General features: G+C 36.1%; 1 protein-coding gene across 1 annotated transcript in view; it reads right to left on the bottom strand.

Annotated features, from left to right (window-relative positions):
• The window catches only part of MYO16 (myosin XVI), a 258,913-nt gene that overhangs the window by 99,215 nt on the left and 145,812 nt on the right, over positions 1 to 13,886 (bottom strand). The window contains exons 17-20 of the mRNA XM_062515094.1: positions 11,544 to 11,661; positions 10,699 to 10,770; positions 10,110 to 10,251; positions 830 to 902 (exon numbers count right to left, since the gene is read on the bottom strand). Of these exons, the coding sequence (XP_062371078.1) occupies positions 830 to 902; positions 10,110 to 10,251; positions 10,699 to 10,770; positions 11,544 to 11,661 (405 nt within the window). The remainder of the gene's footprint in view (positions 1 to 829; positions 903 to 10,109; positions 10,252 to 10,698; positions 10,771 to 11,543; positions 11,662 to 13,886) is intronic.

The following is a 13,886-nucleotide window of genomic DNA, read 5'->3' on the forward strand; positions in this document are numbered from 1 at the left end:
TCTATGACTTCTGTTTCCCTAGAAACAGGAAGCTGAGTCATAAAACAAAGGACTGACTGGGACAAAGGGGCAAATCCCAATTTCAAACCATAACAAGTCCTTTTTTGCTGATGATGCCTTCTCAATTCTTTTCTGTGCTTTGATTTTCTTCCGCTGCATCACAGAATGAATGAACAACTGAACAACCACTTAAACTCCTCTTTGAGTGTGTTGTGTAGAGTCACTAATGCTTTCTGAAATATGTAATTCACAAGAGCTGTGGTGTTCAGTGATTAATATTGAGGTAGGTGAGCATCCAAAAGAAAGTTTGATATTTAAAAGGATTTTAAAGCATTAAGTGATATAAATTTCAATTTATTTTCCATGGATGCAATTCAATTTTTTGAAAAGTCACATGTTGTAAAGTCACACAGAGGTGAATCTGTCAGTAATGGCACACAGCATAATGCAGCATTTTAATTTTAGTTTTTCTCCAAGGCATCTGAAGGCCTTTTGATTATCCTTCCAATTCAGGATATTGTCCTTCTACTCACTGATCTAGATGAAGTATAAATACCACAAGCATGAAAAAACACAACTCTATTTCCCTCAGACTGTCTTTCAGTGCTAATACAACCCCTCTTCAAAATCACAGTAGAAATTTACTGTATTATTTTAAAATTCCCGACAACTGTACAAAATCCAGCATATAACTCATATACATATAGGTATAATGGGGAAAATATTTTAAGAGAAAATTTTCACCTTCATGTATATTTTTATTATGATCAAAAATGTTTAATTAGAAAAATAACAGGTACAGTAAATTCAGCAAAGCATCCACACTTGCCTGTTCAAAAGTATTCTTTTGAAATTCTTCAAATCCAAAAATATCTAATACTCCAATTTCAAACACCTGGTCACTGGGGAAAAAAAAAAAAGATATTACAGATAATAAGAATTCAAGCAAGTGAATAATACATCTGTTGTTTCTGACAGAAGTATTTCTGTTCTAGGACAAAAGCAGGCTGTATTTCAAAAACATGGATGAAATACACAAGCAGACTATGTACAGTACAGAATGAAAATTCTACTCACAACCTATTATACTGAACAGAAATAAAAAAGCAGGGTTCAAGATGGCTTTAGCAGCTATGCTAAAAACTAAATTTGTAAGAGAAGGAAGAAAATCTTAACTTCCTAAAGCTCAGTTTCTAAGGATATAGGTACCCATTTTCTGACATCATGGATAACCATTTCAGGGAAGTTTCAAAAATGCCTGGCTGCACTCAGTTGCTCTGTCCCATTTATATTTCTTTGGCAGCCAGAATTGCTTCTACAGAATGCACTTCAGGGAAACCTGTTAAGCACAAGTTTCTCTCCTTGCCAGCAGCTAGCAGAATTTCTGGGCTCAGGCTGCCCAAGAGGTTACATTTCCCAGGGGAAAGGACAGTCACGGGTCAGGCCTGAAGAAGGCAAATGTTTCTTCTCTTTATAAATAAAAAAGGAGTTGTAGAAGTTGCATCCAATTTTTTGTGCATTCAGGGAAGGGATTTTACTGTGGCCAGGTGGAAGGAGTGGAAGGATCAGGATTTGTACAGAAGAAATGGGAAAACAACAGAGTTCTGTACTTGGGACTGAGTAATTTTAATCCTGATCTGGAGAGGAAACTAAATTCACTGCACTGAGCCAAATGAATTGTGATATTATGTTGCCTACTTTGCAACAATAAATAATATTTCAGGCTTCTTGTTCTGAGATGCTTCCTTTATTTTCCCCCTCCATATTCCAGGTTTCCTCTATGTTTAAATCTGTGTTTATCAGGCTATAGATGTAAAGGAGAAAAAGGTGAACCACTGTTGAAGTACATGAATATAGTTCCATTGCAGTCAGTGTAACCCCTACCATGTCATTAGACAAGGATCCAGCCCTCAAAATAAATTCCTATATAGCAAGCAAACAAAGTAAGATTATCTGTTTAAAAAAAAAAAAAAAAGCATATTACAAAAGCTGGGAAAAACAATGCTCAGGGGCAAACAGAGCCTTTTTCAGAAATCATACCCAAGAAGTTTGCCTTTATTTCAAAAGCACATTAGTTCAATGCACTACTGATTGTCACAGGACTAGCTGTGTGTGTAAATGTCAGACATAATTGTTACATAATAAATCTAGTCCAGAATGGCTCTGTTGGGCAGGGGAGGTTATCAGGAGGTCGATTAGCTTCCAAGGGAATTTCTACAAGAAAAAGCATAAAGCTCTATCACCACCTCCATCTCCAGCAATGAATGCAATTTAAATTGGGTTTTAAAATGTAAGCCTCATTCACAACTACTCCTGATTAGAGATGGGGGGTGTACCTTCCTTGCCAGAATAAGTTTTCAACAAAACATGTCCTTTTATAGAAAGAAAAATAAAATGTTTAAAGAAAAAAAAAACTACCTCACAGAAAAGAATATTGAAAATCCAGAATTATTATGTTATTTAAATGTCTTTTGGGAGGAAAAAAAAAAAAGCAGCTTGAAATTTCAGAATACTTGATAAGTTTTCACTCTTTTTCTCTTTTTTTCCCCATTTATACATAGCCTTCCTTATAGGAAGGCAAAACACAAACTGCTGTGTAATACTGTACAACAGCTGAAATATTGTATTATATTTCACAATTTTTTGAGAACTGCTTAATGCAGGCAAAACAGCTTATCCCTTCTCTGTCTGATTCAATTAATAATTTGAGATTGGATTGTTTACAGCGCAGTTGAGTCCATGACTGTTATTTTGTCAAATTAGTCTCTCTTACTTTCCCCTCAAGGAATATATAAACATTTGCATTAGGAAAAGACCAATGCAAACTGTTGCAATGAATTATTAAAAGTCAGGCAAAACCTGGTCCTAGCGTCCAAAACTCTGGGTAAAAAGGTAAAAACCTTAGCAGACAGCTTACTGCCCACCTCAAACGACATTCCTTATCAAAACTGTGATATCTGTGACAAATATACTGGCTTGCAAATATACTGGAAGTGCACTTGTTTTCAGAAAAATATGAAGTCTCAGTGAACTCCTCTTGATAATTTAGGTCTAGTATTATTAGAAGATGCACACACCACATTAAAAGAGCTGAAGGTTTTACATAATTAATATCTTGCCTAAGGGACAAGTGTAACAGCACTAGGCTCTGCATCCTCTACAACATTTTACTATTACATTGTGCTATTGCTAGTTCTGTGCAAAATCTCTTCAACCATGATAGTAATTTTCTGTATTAAATTATTGCTCAGATATTGAAAACTAAATACAACTGACAACACAATATCCGAATTAAAAGCATTGTTTTATATGTGTTGAAAATTACTTTGTTCTTTTAATCTTTCTTCTTCTCTTTCTCTTTTTCATATCACTTTTTTTTCCAGAAGGAGGGTCTGTATAGGTTTTTACTGGCTAGTTGTCAATCATATTAATTCCAGCAAAATTATTTTCCTTAATTAATCATAGCAGAGATTCCCAAGGCAAAATAAAGCATGAATGATTCCATGTTAACAAATGAAAGGGCATGTCACCAGGGTCTAAACAAAAAAATACTAGAAAAAGGCAGGTTTTTTTCCTGAAATATTTCCTTATCTTCTTATTTTATGGTTACTAATCATCACTGACACATTTCTTCATTATGTTTCAGATATTTAATACGCAGCATGTATAACTAAAAGAACTATGGTTTAAATGGGGACTGAGAGTTTGAAAATATTTCCCATAATAGAAGCAGAAAAAAAGAATTTGCTGATGTTTGAAGAACTTTTTCATGTCTTATACCAGCACACAGGTGTAAATACTTAAAAAATAAAGCATGGATGTTCACTACAAGTCATTTTGGTTATATGATACACAAAACAGCATTTCAGCTTACATATTTTCCAATGTCTCCAGCTTTGCCTTTTTCCCTCAGACCGTCTCTGTAAAGATAGCCTTATAGACTAGAAATACCTTTTTCATCCTGTACACTTAAAAACTGTATTAGAAAGAAACTACAGAAAATTTCCTGGCAACTCCTAAAAACAATACATATACAGAAGACATCCTCTCTGATAACGTACCACCTTGGCAGATGTCTTGCCACTCATCAAGAGATGCTCTCAAACCATTTGCCATTCCTGCAAGGTGAGCAGATCTCCCTTTACAATACATCTGACCCAGTGCTTCAGACAAGCCTACAGAACGTTATTTGTTTAATTCTGTTCCATAGCAGATGGCTCTTAACTCCAAAATCCATGGGGTCCATTCCTTTTGTTATCTTTCGCAATCTTTCGCATTGCCAGCATAAAGCAATGAGAAGAATCTGTTGGGGGAGGGTGATCTAATGTTCCTTTTCATCTGCCCAAGATGCAACAGTTCTTGCTCTTCTTCCAACTTCTGCCAGTAATGAGGAAGGCTTATGTCTGATCTGGATAAACTGGAGGTGATACTGACTAATGAGGAAATATTTCTTTGATTAGATGAAGTATTATAGCCTGGCCTTCAAATGAGGTCCTTCAGAATCCTAATTAAGAAGCCCTTGGTTTTCCCAGGGGAAGAGATTATACCTGTTGTCACAAACACAGTTCCTGATGGAAATAGGCTGAATATGTTGGATATGCTCTTCTTAACCTCAAACAATTACTGAACAAAATTAGTTTCGCAAAATTTTGAGGGAGATTTTTCAATAGTCTGAGATTTTTGCTGAGATGTGTTGTTATTGCCATGTCTCTCAGGTATCTTGCTCAATAACTGCAATTTTTCTTTTAATATTGCCTCACACAGGTGTGACTGGTTCATATAGAGATGGTGGCTGGACACATAAGAAAGAAATACTGGCTTCATATCTGACAAACATTTTTTTGAGTGGTTTGAAAATTATGGCAGCAAGGAAGAAGTATATTTGCCAATGGACTCAAGATCTATAGCTCTTTAATTAGTAGCACATATTCTTCCTCAGCTCTTTCAAGTAAAATTTGTTCTGTGCTTTAAAAAATGGAATTGTCTTGTTAAATGAAACACTGGAAATTATCCAGAATTAAGCAGATTTCAAATCATGATATTATTATTATATTATTTGTTAGAATAACTTTAATTATTACATATATTATTTATTATAATAATATTGTTATTATTATTATTTATAATAATTATATTATAATTGTTAGATGTTTGGTACTGTTTGTCTGTTTTAAAGATTCCCCTACCTCCACATATAGAAACAATTCTCATTATGCTGTGGGTTCAAGTTCTGAACAGGAAGTTCCTTTCCCTCCTTCCTGTACTCCCAACAGCCTTCTATTGAGTTTAGTAACAGATAAATAAATGTTGGCTTTTTTTTTCTGTTTTTTTTTTTTTTTCCTGAAGCTGGGAAGATTTCTCTTCCAGAGTATTTTGTTCTACAAATCAGATAATATACTAAGAATTTTGGACAGGAGACATCTTGAGAAATCTGAGGTCCTTCCTGCACCCAAATAAGTGTTCCTTACTGGTACTTTTTTGGCACTATTTGCAATTTGATATGAGTATACAGTCAGAAAATAAAAGCTTTCAGAACTACATCTTTAGAAATATTCTGTATGCTTTATGTGCAACAGAAATCTATGGCTGACCTGGTGACACAGACAGAAAGCATGGCTGAGTGCCAGCTTTTTTTGTCTGCAACGCTGCCACATAAAAACCTCAGAATGGGTCAGGTTGGAAGTGCCTGCAGTGGGTCACCTGGTCCATGTCTTCCTGCTCAAGCAGGATCATCCCAGTGTACATGGCACAGAACAGAGTCAGATTTTGAGTATCTCCAGTGAAGGAGATCCCACTGCCATTCTGGGCAGCCTGTTCCAGGGCATGATCACCCACACAGTAAAAAAAGTTGTTCCTCACGTTCAGGTGGAACATCCTGTGTATCAGCTTCTGCCTGTTGTCTCTTGTAATATTGTTCAGCACCACTGTGCAGAGCCTGGCTCCACCCTCTGGACACCCTCACTTTAGATTTTTATAGACTGAGATGAGGTTCCCAGCTCAGTTGTCTCTTCCCAAGACTAAACAGGCCTGACTCTCTCAGCCTTTCCTCATAAGAGAGATGCTCCAGTCTCTGAATCATCTCTGTAGCCCTCCACTGGATCTGCTCCAGGAGCTCCATGCCTCTCTTCTCCTGAGGAGCCCAGAATTGGACAGCACAGTCCTGATGTGGCCCCACCAGGGCTGAGCAAAGGGGAAGGATCACCTCCCTTGACCTGCTGGCAAAGCACCCAGGACACCATCAGCCCACACGGTCCCCAGGACACACTGCTGGCTCATGGACACCTTGTTGTCCACCAGCACCCCCAGGTCCTTCTCTGCAGAGCTGCTTTCCAGCAGACCATCAGCCCCACCCTGTGCTGGTGCAGGGGATTGTTCTTCCCCAGGTGCAAGAGCCTTCTTTTGCTGAATTTCAGACAGTTCCCTGCCCAAATTCCACCCTGCTGAGGTCCTTCTGAAGGGCTGCACAGCACTCTGGGCTATTGGCCACTCCTCCCAGCTTTGTGTCTTCACTGAACCTGCTGAGGAGGCGTCTGCCCTTCATCCAGGTCATGTATGAGTAACGTAAACAATACTAGACCCAGTAATGGACCCTGAGGGTGACTGCTAGTGAGACCTCCAGCTATACCCAGGCCCTCTGGGACCTTCTGTTCAGCCAGGCTTTATCTACAAAATATTTATCAGCTTTTTATCAGGTTTTATCTACAAATAGAGAAAATATTTTCTCTCTAGCTGATAAAACAACATGCCTTCAACTTACTAGCAGGCAGGGAACACAGTATCAAGATTTTCTCAGGCACATATACCTCATTAGCTTGTTTTTCATGAGAAATGAAAAACAGTATTTCACAAGAATTCACAGACATTCTTAAATCTCCATAAAGAAAAAGCCCTCTTGCAGAATGAGTCAGGAATTGTCAAAACATTACCTGAAGTAATTTCATTATACATTTGGATCACCAGATCCAACTTTGCCAATGTGTAATCAATTACATTGAAGTGCTACATTAAGGTAACCACAAATCCACAAACCTGAAAATCAGCATACTTACCTGAATGGAAGCAAAACAGAGCAAACTTTGAAGAGTTAAAAGTCTCAGGAAGAAATTCACAGAGACTATTTTGATAATAATAAAATCAGTAGAATAAGAAATCATTATATAGATGAGTGAAGATAAATATCAATAATTAAAAAAAAGATAATTATAAGCACCTGTGAGAAATGTTAATAGCTTCTTTCTAATCCCACTCTAGGGGCCAATTATGGCAAAATAATTTATCCATAGTTGATTTTTAAAAAATAATATCAGAATGAATAAAGCAACAGATTTCAGATCTTGAAACCACTCTAAACTGGCATGTAGGGTTAAAATTGAGACCAAAATTTTAAGTTTTTATGGAGTAGAACAATTCTAAAGATGTATTATCTCACTTAACACCATGATTAAAATTCTTGCTTTATACCTATTGAACAATATTCCAAAGTAATGAATTTTCCGGATTCTGGCAACATATTTTAGTCTCTTTAGTTCATCTCTTTCGAGCTTGGTTTTTGCAGCTTTGCAGAGAATCATCTCCCATTTGCTTAGATCGAATTATATTAATTCCTTTTATTTTGTCTGAAACCTGTCACAAGCTTTTTCTTAGTAAACATAAATCAATATTAAAGACCAAAATCAAGTATTTCCACAACAAAAGTCAAACATGGATAACAGTTTTCTCAAATTGTGAAGAAGAAACACTCCTTTTCGTGTTACTAAGACAAGAAATCTAATTTTATTCCTTCATAAATTCTCACTGAAGTGTGATGGAAGTACAGCTAAGCTGCCTCACAACAGAACAGGAGAACTGAATTAAAAATCTTATTCCAGGTTTCTGATGAAGGCTTCATCTCATCTGATAAGCAGTAATTCTGTCAGTTTCCAGCTGGGGACTAAAGGGTGGCCTGGAATTAATCAGACTTACGTAGTCACATAAGTGAATGTTTTGGGTGTATATTTCAGCAGAAGTTTATTAAAGCTGCACCAAATTAGAAATATAATGCTGTCAACTGATAGTTACTCAGATGTATTTGAAGTAAATCTGACCCACTAATCACAAATTCATTGCAGTAATCCCTCTTGCATCTAGAACTATTCCATGCCTTGATTTACTCCTCCAGTTTAACAGTAGGATTAGGCTGGACCAAAAAAAAAAAAAAAAAAAAAAAACAAAAACTGCATGTGGGCCACTTCAACTGAAGTTGAAATATCAGTGAAGGGTGATCAACCTTATTTCCACTTAAAATAAGATACTTAGCTTGAAGTCTGGAAAGGGAATGAAGCTGGTTTCGCCTGATAAAACTTCATATATCTTGTCAGCACTGCAAATTAATCCTGAGCTGGTTAGCTTTCTACAACCAGCTTAAATGAAGAACTGCCCCTTTTGAGCACAGGTATAATATGTGGCCAGAGGAAACTATTGCAAATTCCTCATTTCTGATATATCAAACAGCTGTCCTGTTTTAGGTGGGACTTACAACCTCACACAGTCTTCAAGTTACCTAACAGGTAGAAATAATTTCACTGAGAAATATTTTCACAAGGTAGAGGTCACCTCTTCTACCTAGTGACTGCACTAGAAGGAGACTACAAAATAGACAATATACAAACAACTTTGACTTTCATTATTTGAAGATCCTATTATATCTAAAAATTACAGGATTACATTAACAACAGAAATACACAACACCCTATTCTGAAAGAATGTAAGATATCACATTGAAAAATTAAACACTGAAAAATTCTTTCAAATAATTTAAATAGGATTTAAATGTATGAATTCTAAATTTCTTTCTCAACATTCCAAAAACAAGCTCACTGCGTTTAGAAATACCTGAGCTAGATTGTTGTCTGTCAAGGACATGCACTGAGATAAGCCTCTGTTCCATAAATCACAGGAATGAATGAGGAAGAATTGTAACCTCATGCTACTGCCCTTCCTTATTATATACAGAGCATGTCAAATTAGGCACGGATTGGAAAATTGCTCTAGCTTAGTGTCACAAACAGACAAGTAAAATCATTCCATGTTACTTCTGTTTGCCTTCAGCAGGAAGTGAGTCACTCTGGTGGTGTATATATAATGACAGACAGATTTTAGGTGCAGAAACCTGAGTTACTCAGGCATGGTACCTTTTCCTTTTAGCTACACCCACAGAAGAGATTTGTCACTAATTGGTCTGTGAATAGGAATAAAAATAAGATTGTGAAGTCCTCAAACTCTAAAAGAGGGCACCTCATATACACTTGTCCTATGCAGCCACAGAGATATGATATAAAGAAAACATACTTATGAAAATTCCACATCTGCCATTAGTGGATTACCATTTACCAATAATTCCAAGCCACTTGTATTTCATGTTCATAAGAAAGCTCAGCTGAGCACATGAGCTGTTGAACTTTGATTAAGTCACATGCATATGATCATCTAATTAGGTCTACTGTCTTAGTTTGTTACTTTGATTCTACTGAGATTTCCTTTTTGTTGTTTTTTGCTTTAATTTGTTTCTTAACTGATGCACATTAATTAGCATTCATTTTTCCAAGAAACCATGCTGGATAGCAACAGCATCAAATTTCGAAGATGCCAACCTAGAGAACATTCTTAGAACATTTAAATCAGTTAAGTTTAAACATCAACTTGCAGGCCTTTGAATAAAATTCTGGTTTCCATACCCTGTGCTAAGGTCACTGTTTTGGGAAGAAAGAACAAACACATTCTGCATTAAAAAAGCACCAAGCAGTATTTCGCATGTTGAGAGACTTGGCTCATTCTGTATTGTCCAGTCCTAAAAGGCTATTAATTGTAAACAGCAATCTAGATTATCACATGAAGTACCATGGCTCCCTATATAAGCAAACAAATAAACAAATACCTTACAGTAGAAACAACTAGAAGGAATGGCCAGATGGCTTTAACAATCCAAGCACCGCTGTCATGCTTTATAAAATTCTTTAAAACTTTATCAGTGTGCATTAAATTCCACCATTTAATGGAATCATGTTTCTTTTGCGGTTCTGAATTTGTACAGTTCTATTGTACAGTCCAATAATTTCCAATAGCACTCCTACCTGCCACTGTCATCTTGATTTTGAAGGTAGCAGTTGATTGTGTTGACTAAAAAGCTAAATAAACGACCATATAGAGATTTTGCCAAGAGATCCCGGTAAAAATCTGCAATCTCTGTAGTGTGCCTCCGAACAATCGTGTCTCCTAAGAGAAAAAGCAGAAAATGGAGATGAAAGTGTGCTGCAAACTTTGCCTTAAGTAATTTTAGTTACAGTAAATTTAGCTACAGTTACTTTTCCTTTGCCAAACATTTACACGGTGTTAGCTTTTTTCCAAAACCTCCAGTGCAAGATGAGAAGACTTTCAACACTCAAAAGATATTATGTTTGGAAATACATGCCTTTATACTTTGTTCAAAAGAAATGTGCACGAGTACTACACAGAACTAATATTTTGCTGAAAAAAATTTTTTCAGATTTTTTTCCCCAAGACACTCCTGTTGATCACAGTTCTTACTAATATTCTCTATTCATATCTAATCTGTTATCTTCACACACTTTTGCAACATTACATCTTTTAAATTTTTTCATTCAGGAGGCTAAAAATGCCACCAGGTCTGATCTATGAGAATGTAAGCTTGGAAACTATTACCTTTAAAATACTGAACATCAGTTGTTAAGGCTGAAGCAAGCTCATCTGGTGAAACCTGCAGCATTCCTGCCACTGGAAGGAAAAGAAAATGTAAAGAAATACTGATTTATGCTGTATTGCATATTCATTTTTTGCAGCAGATTTTCTTCTGTAGATTTTGTTTTTGAATAGTGAAAGAATCCAAACATTAAAGAAAAGGGTGCTGTCACAGGAGTAATCAAAATTAACAAACACATAAAATTGGATTACTATAATCAGTACTTAGTGAAGTTTGAATGCATCTGTATATTACATTATAGCTTTCCTTCCCCTTCAAAGATTACTCAGGACTTTCCCCAGGGTTTGACAGACTTTCTGCAGTATTAGAGTGAAGATATGGTACTTATTGACATTCTGTATCCATAAGCCACTTGGAAGAGATTTGTTCATGACCAAGAGGGCAAACTTCAAAGCCCAGAAACAAGAGACCCTTTTAAGACATAGATTTGGAATGTAAGGAATTCAATTCAAGGCAAATTGTTCAGCTGCTGACAAGGAGTGCAAAAGCATTTTAAAACAAGACTGCACAAAGTGCACTGTACAATTTCTTTTGGTAAATGATAGCATTAAATATGACATTTAATTAGCTAATTTGCAATACTGGCATTTTATTTCATCCCATAAAAGATCTGTGATTTATAAAAATCCAAGTCAATTGGGTACTGTCTTCCCACAGTAACTTATGAATTTTCGGAAGTAATTTTTTTTGGTCTCCCTGGAATTGCGTTTCCATCTGTCGGTGGAACAGCACAACTTCCCTGCTCTGGGACCAAGCAGGCGACGCTCCAAGGTCGTGTCCTACTGACCTTGTTCCAGTAGCTGCAGGTCTGACACGAATGCTGTCTCAGCATCTGTCAGAGCCGTAAAGCGAATGTCTCCGAGATGCAAAATTGCTGAGAGAATCACAAACAGGTTCTCCACCTCCTGCACACATTTTTTTCAGAATAAAAGATAAAGAAAAGATCTGTTGGACACACCAGTGAAAGGCAATGCCGTATAAAAATACAAATTCTGTTGGTTTGTATCATCAGCATTTGAGAAGTTGAAAAGCATTTGCATGTGATCTATTAACGTAATATGTGAAATCAAACTGGAACCTGGCTATAACATGTACTAACAAAATTACTTTTTATTTCCTTTGTTTTAATCTAAGTCACATTAAACGCTGGGTTAAGAATTTTTTTCTAAATGTGACAAAAATACTGAAATATCTTTAATGGATGCATTGTTTCTGCAAAAAATAAAGCATATCTTGTCCATAGAGAATTTCCATTGAGACAACTTCTGTATCTGGGAGCACCACGGGTTTTTTTGCCTCAGCCACCTGAATTTCCAAACAAAGTGTATAGCTCTATAGGTTCCTGGTGTTAAAAGCTGTCATTAAGGTCTGAAAAAAACAAAAGCAACTTTCCTTACCCTCACACTTCCCCTCTGGGATTGCATACTCTTCTGTGATGTCTCATATTGTGAAGCAGTTATCTTTAGGGGCAGATTTTTCCTGGCCTCATTTTCATCACAGCATGAAGAAAACTAACTTTCTTTGGTTTTATTTTGGTTGGTTCATTATATTTAAAATATTTTTAAATTCAAGGAAAAATACGTTCCATGGAATATGAACCTTAAATCCTAAAATAAGGAAAGCATTGTGTATTTTTGGAATTTTTTTTTTTGAGGTCAGTTATATAACAATGATGCTTCTTAAAATGGTAAAACATGTCCATAAACCTGATATCCACTATAACATTACATGGCATTATGTACAGCAAAGTTAACTGACAATTCTTGATGAATTTTTGAAAATAGTATTTAGAACCTGATTCTGCTGAAACTGCAGAAGTGACAGTGAGCGATTTCACTTATCAGAATTTGCAGACTAAGACTACAAATACACTATTAATTAAATACTTAGCTAATACATCCTTTTTTTTTCTCAAGTTTTCTTCTTCTTTTCTTCATGTTCCTTTCCCTGATAAATATACCAATCATGAAAGGACATTAGAAAAGCTTACAGTCTTTCTGGGATAGACTATAGCACCTCCAGTGGTGCTTAAGCAAGATAAGAACATCATGATCTCACTTTATGAGAGAGATGTCAATAGGGCAACAGTGTATTTTAGTATTACATGGTATCAAAGCTGAAGATTAAAACAAAAATCCAATATATACAGGGAAAGTCTGAACAAGTTAACTCTTAAAACACATGAAGTTATGCTAATAGAGCATTCAAACTCTGCTGCTTGGGATTAGCCTAGGTTAGCTCATCCAGAACTGGTTGGGATATGACTGTGCAGCACTGAATGGCAGTGGGCTGGGATAGCTTTTGATTCTGGTGATTTTGGTGAGGTTTCAGGTATATTTCACATTCCAGGGTCTCAAACACTTTTATATTGTGTAAGATGCATGTTCCACTACCTTTGAAACAGTAATAGTTTTAATAAACATTAACATACCTTGGAAGATAGCACTAATGACTGCTAAGGAATTTTTATGTAGTTCTTCAAAAAGATTATCTACTCCATCATTAAATGTGGCTAGGTAGTCAAGGAATTATATGTACAGACATCTCCATGTACCACAGAAATAATGGGTGGAAATTTTAGGTATGAGTTTTATCTACATATTGTCCTCTAACATTCAACACAGAAGATCAGCCTGCAGCACTTGAGATTTTCACAGATTTCTTGTCCTCTAAATAGTATTCTAATGCTGCCTGAATACAGACCAGCCTTCAAGATGTTGACACTTTTCTGAGAAGCAACTTCTTTTTAAGAATTCTGAGTGAAATGAAGTACTGGACTCATAAGAATACTGTATATGAAGCATTCTATGACAGTTACTGCAGGGTTATAAAACTATTCATTTAGCATTCAATTATTTACTTATGGGCTGAACCCCTTCCTCAACAGAACAGAAACATTAATGAAAGAGCAAGAGATATCCACCAAACTGTGAACACTGGGCTAAATCCAGAAGTGTCTGGGACCTTTTATTCTAGAAATCTACTAGTGCAGAACTTGAGCCACTAAGAGTAAGGAATCATATTGTTAAATATAGCCATGTGTGTTCAATTTTGTATATGCCCTCATGGACATTCATTAAAATAAAACCTACTCTTCATTACATTGAAAAGTGACAATTTTTTACTGCTT

The sequence above is a fragment of the Cinclus cinclus genome, chromosome 2 (genome assembly GCF_963662255.1).
Source record: "Cinclus cinclus chromosome 2, bCinCin1.1, whole genome shotgun sequence".
NCBI lineage: Eukaryota > Metazoa > Chordata > Aves > Passeriformes > Cinclidae > Cinclus > Cinclus cinclus.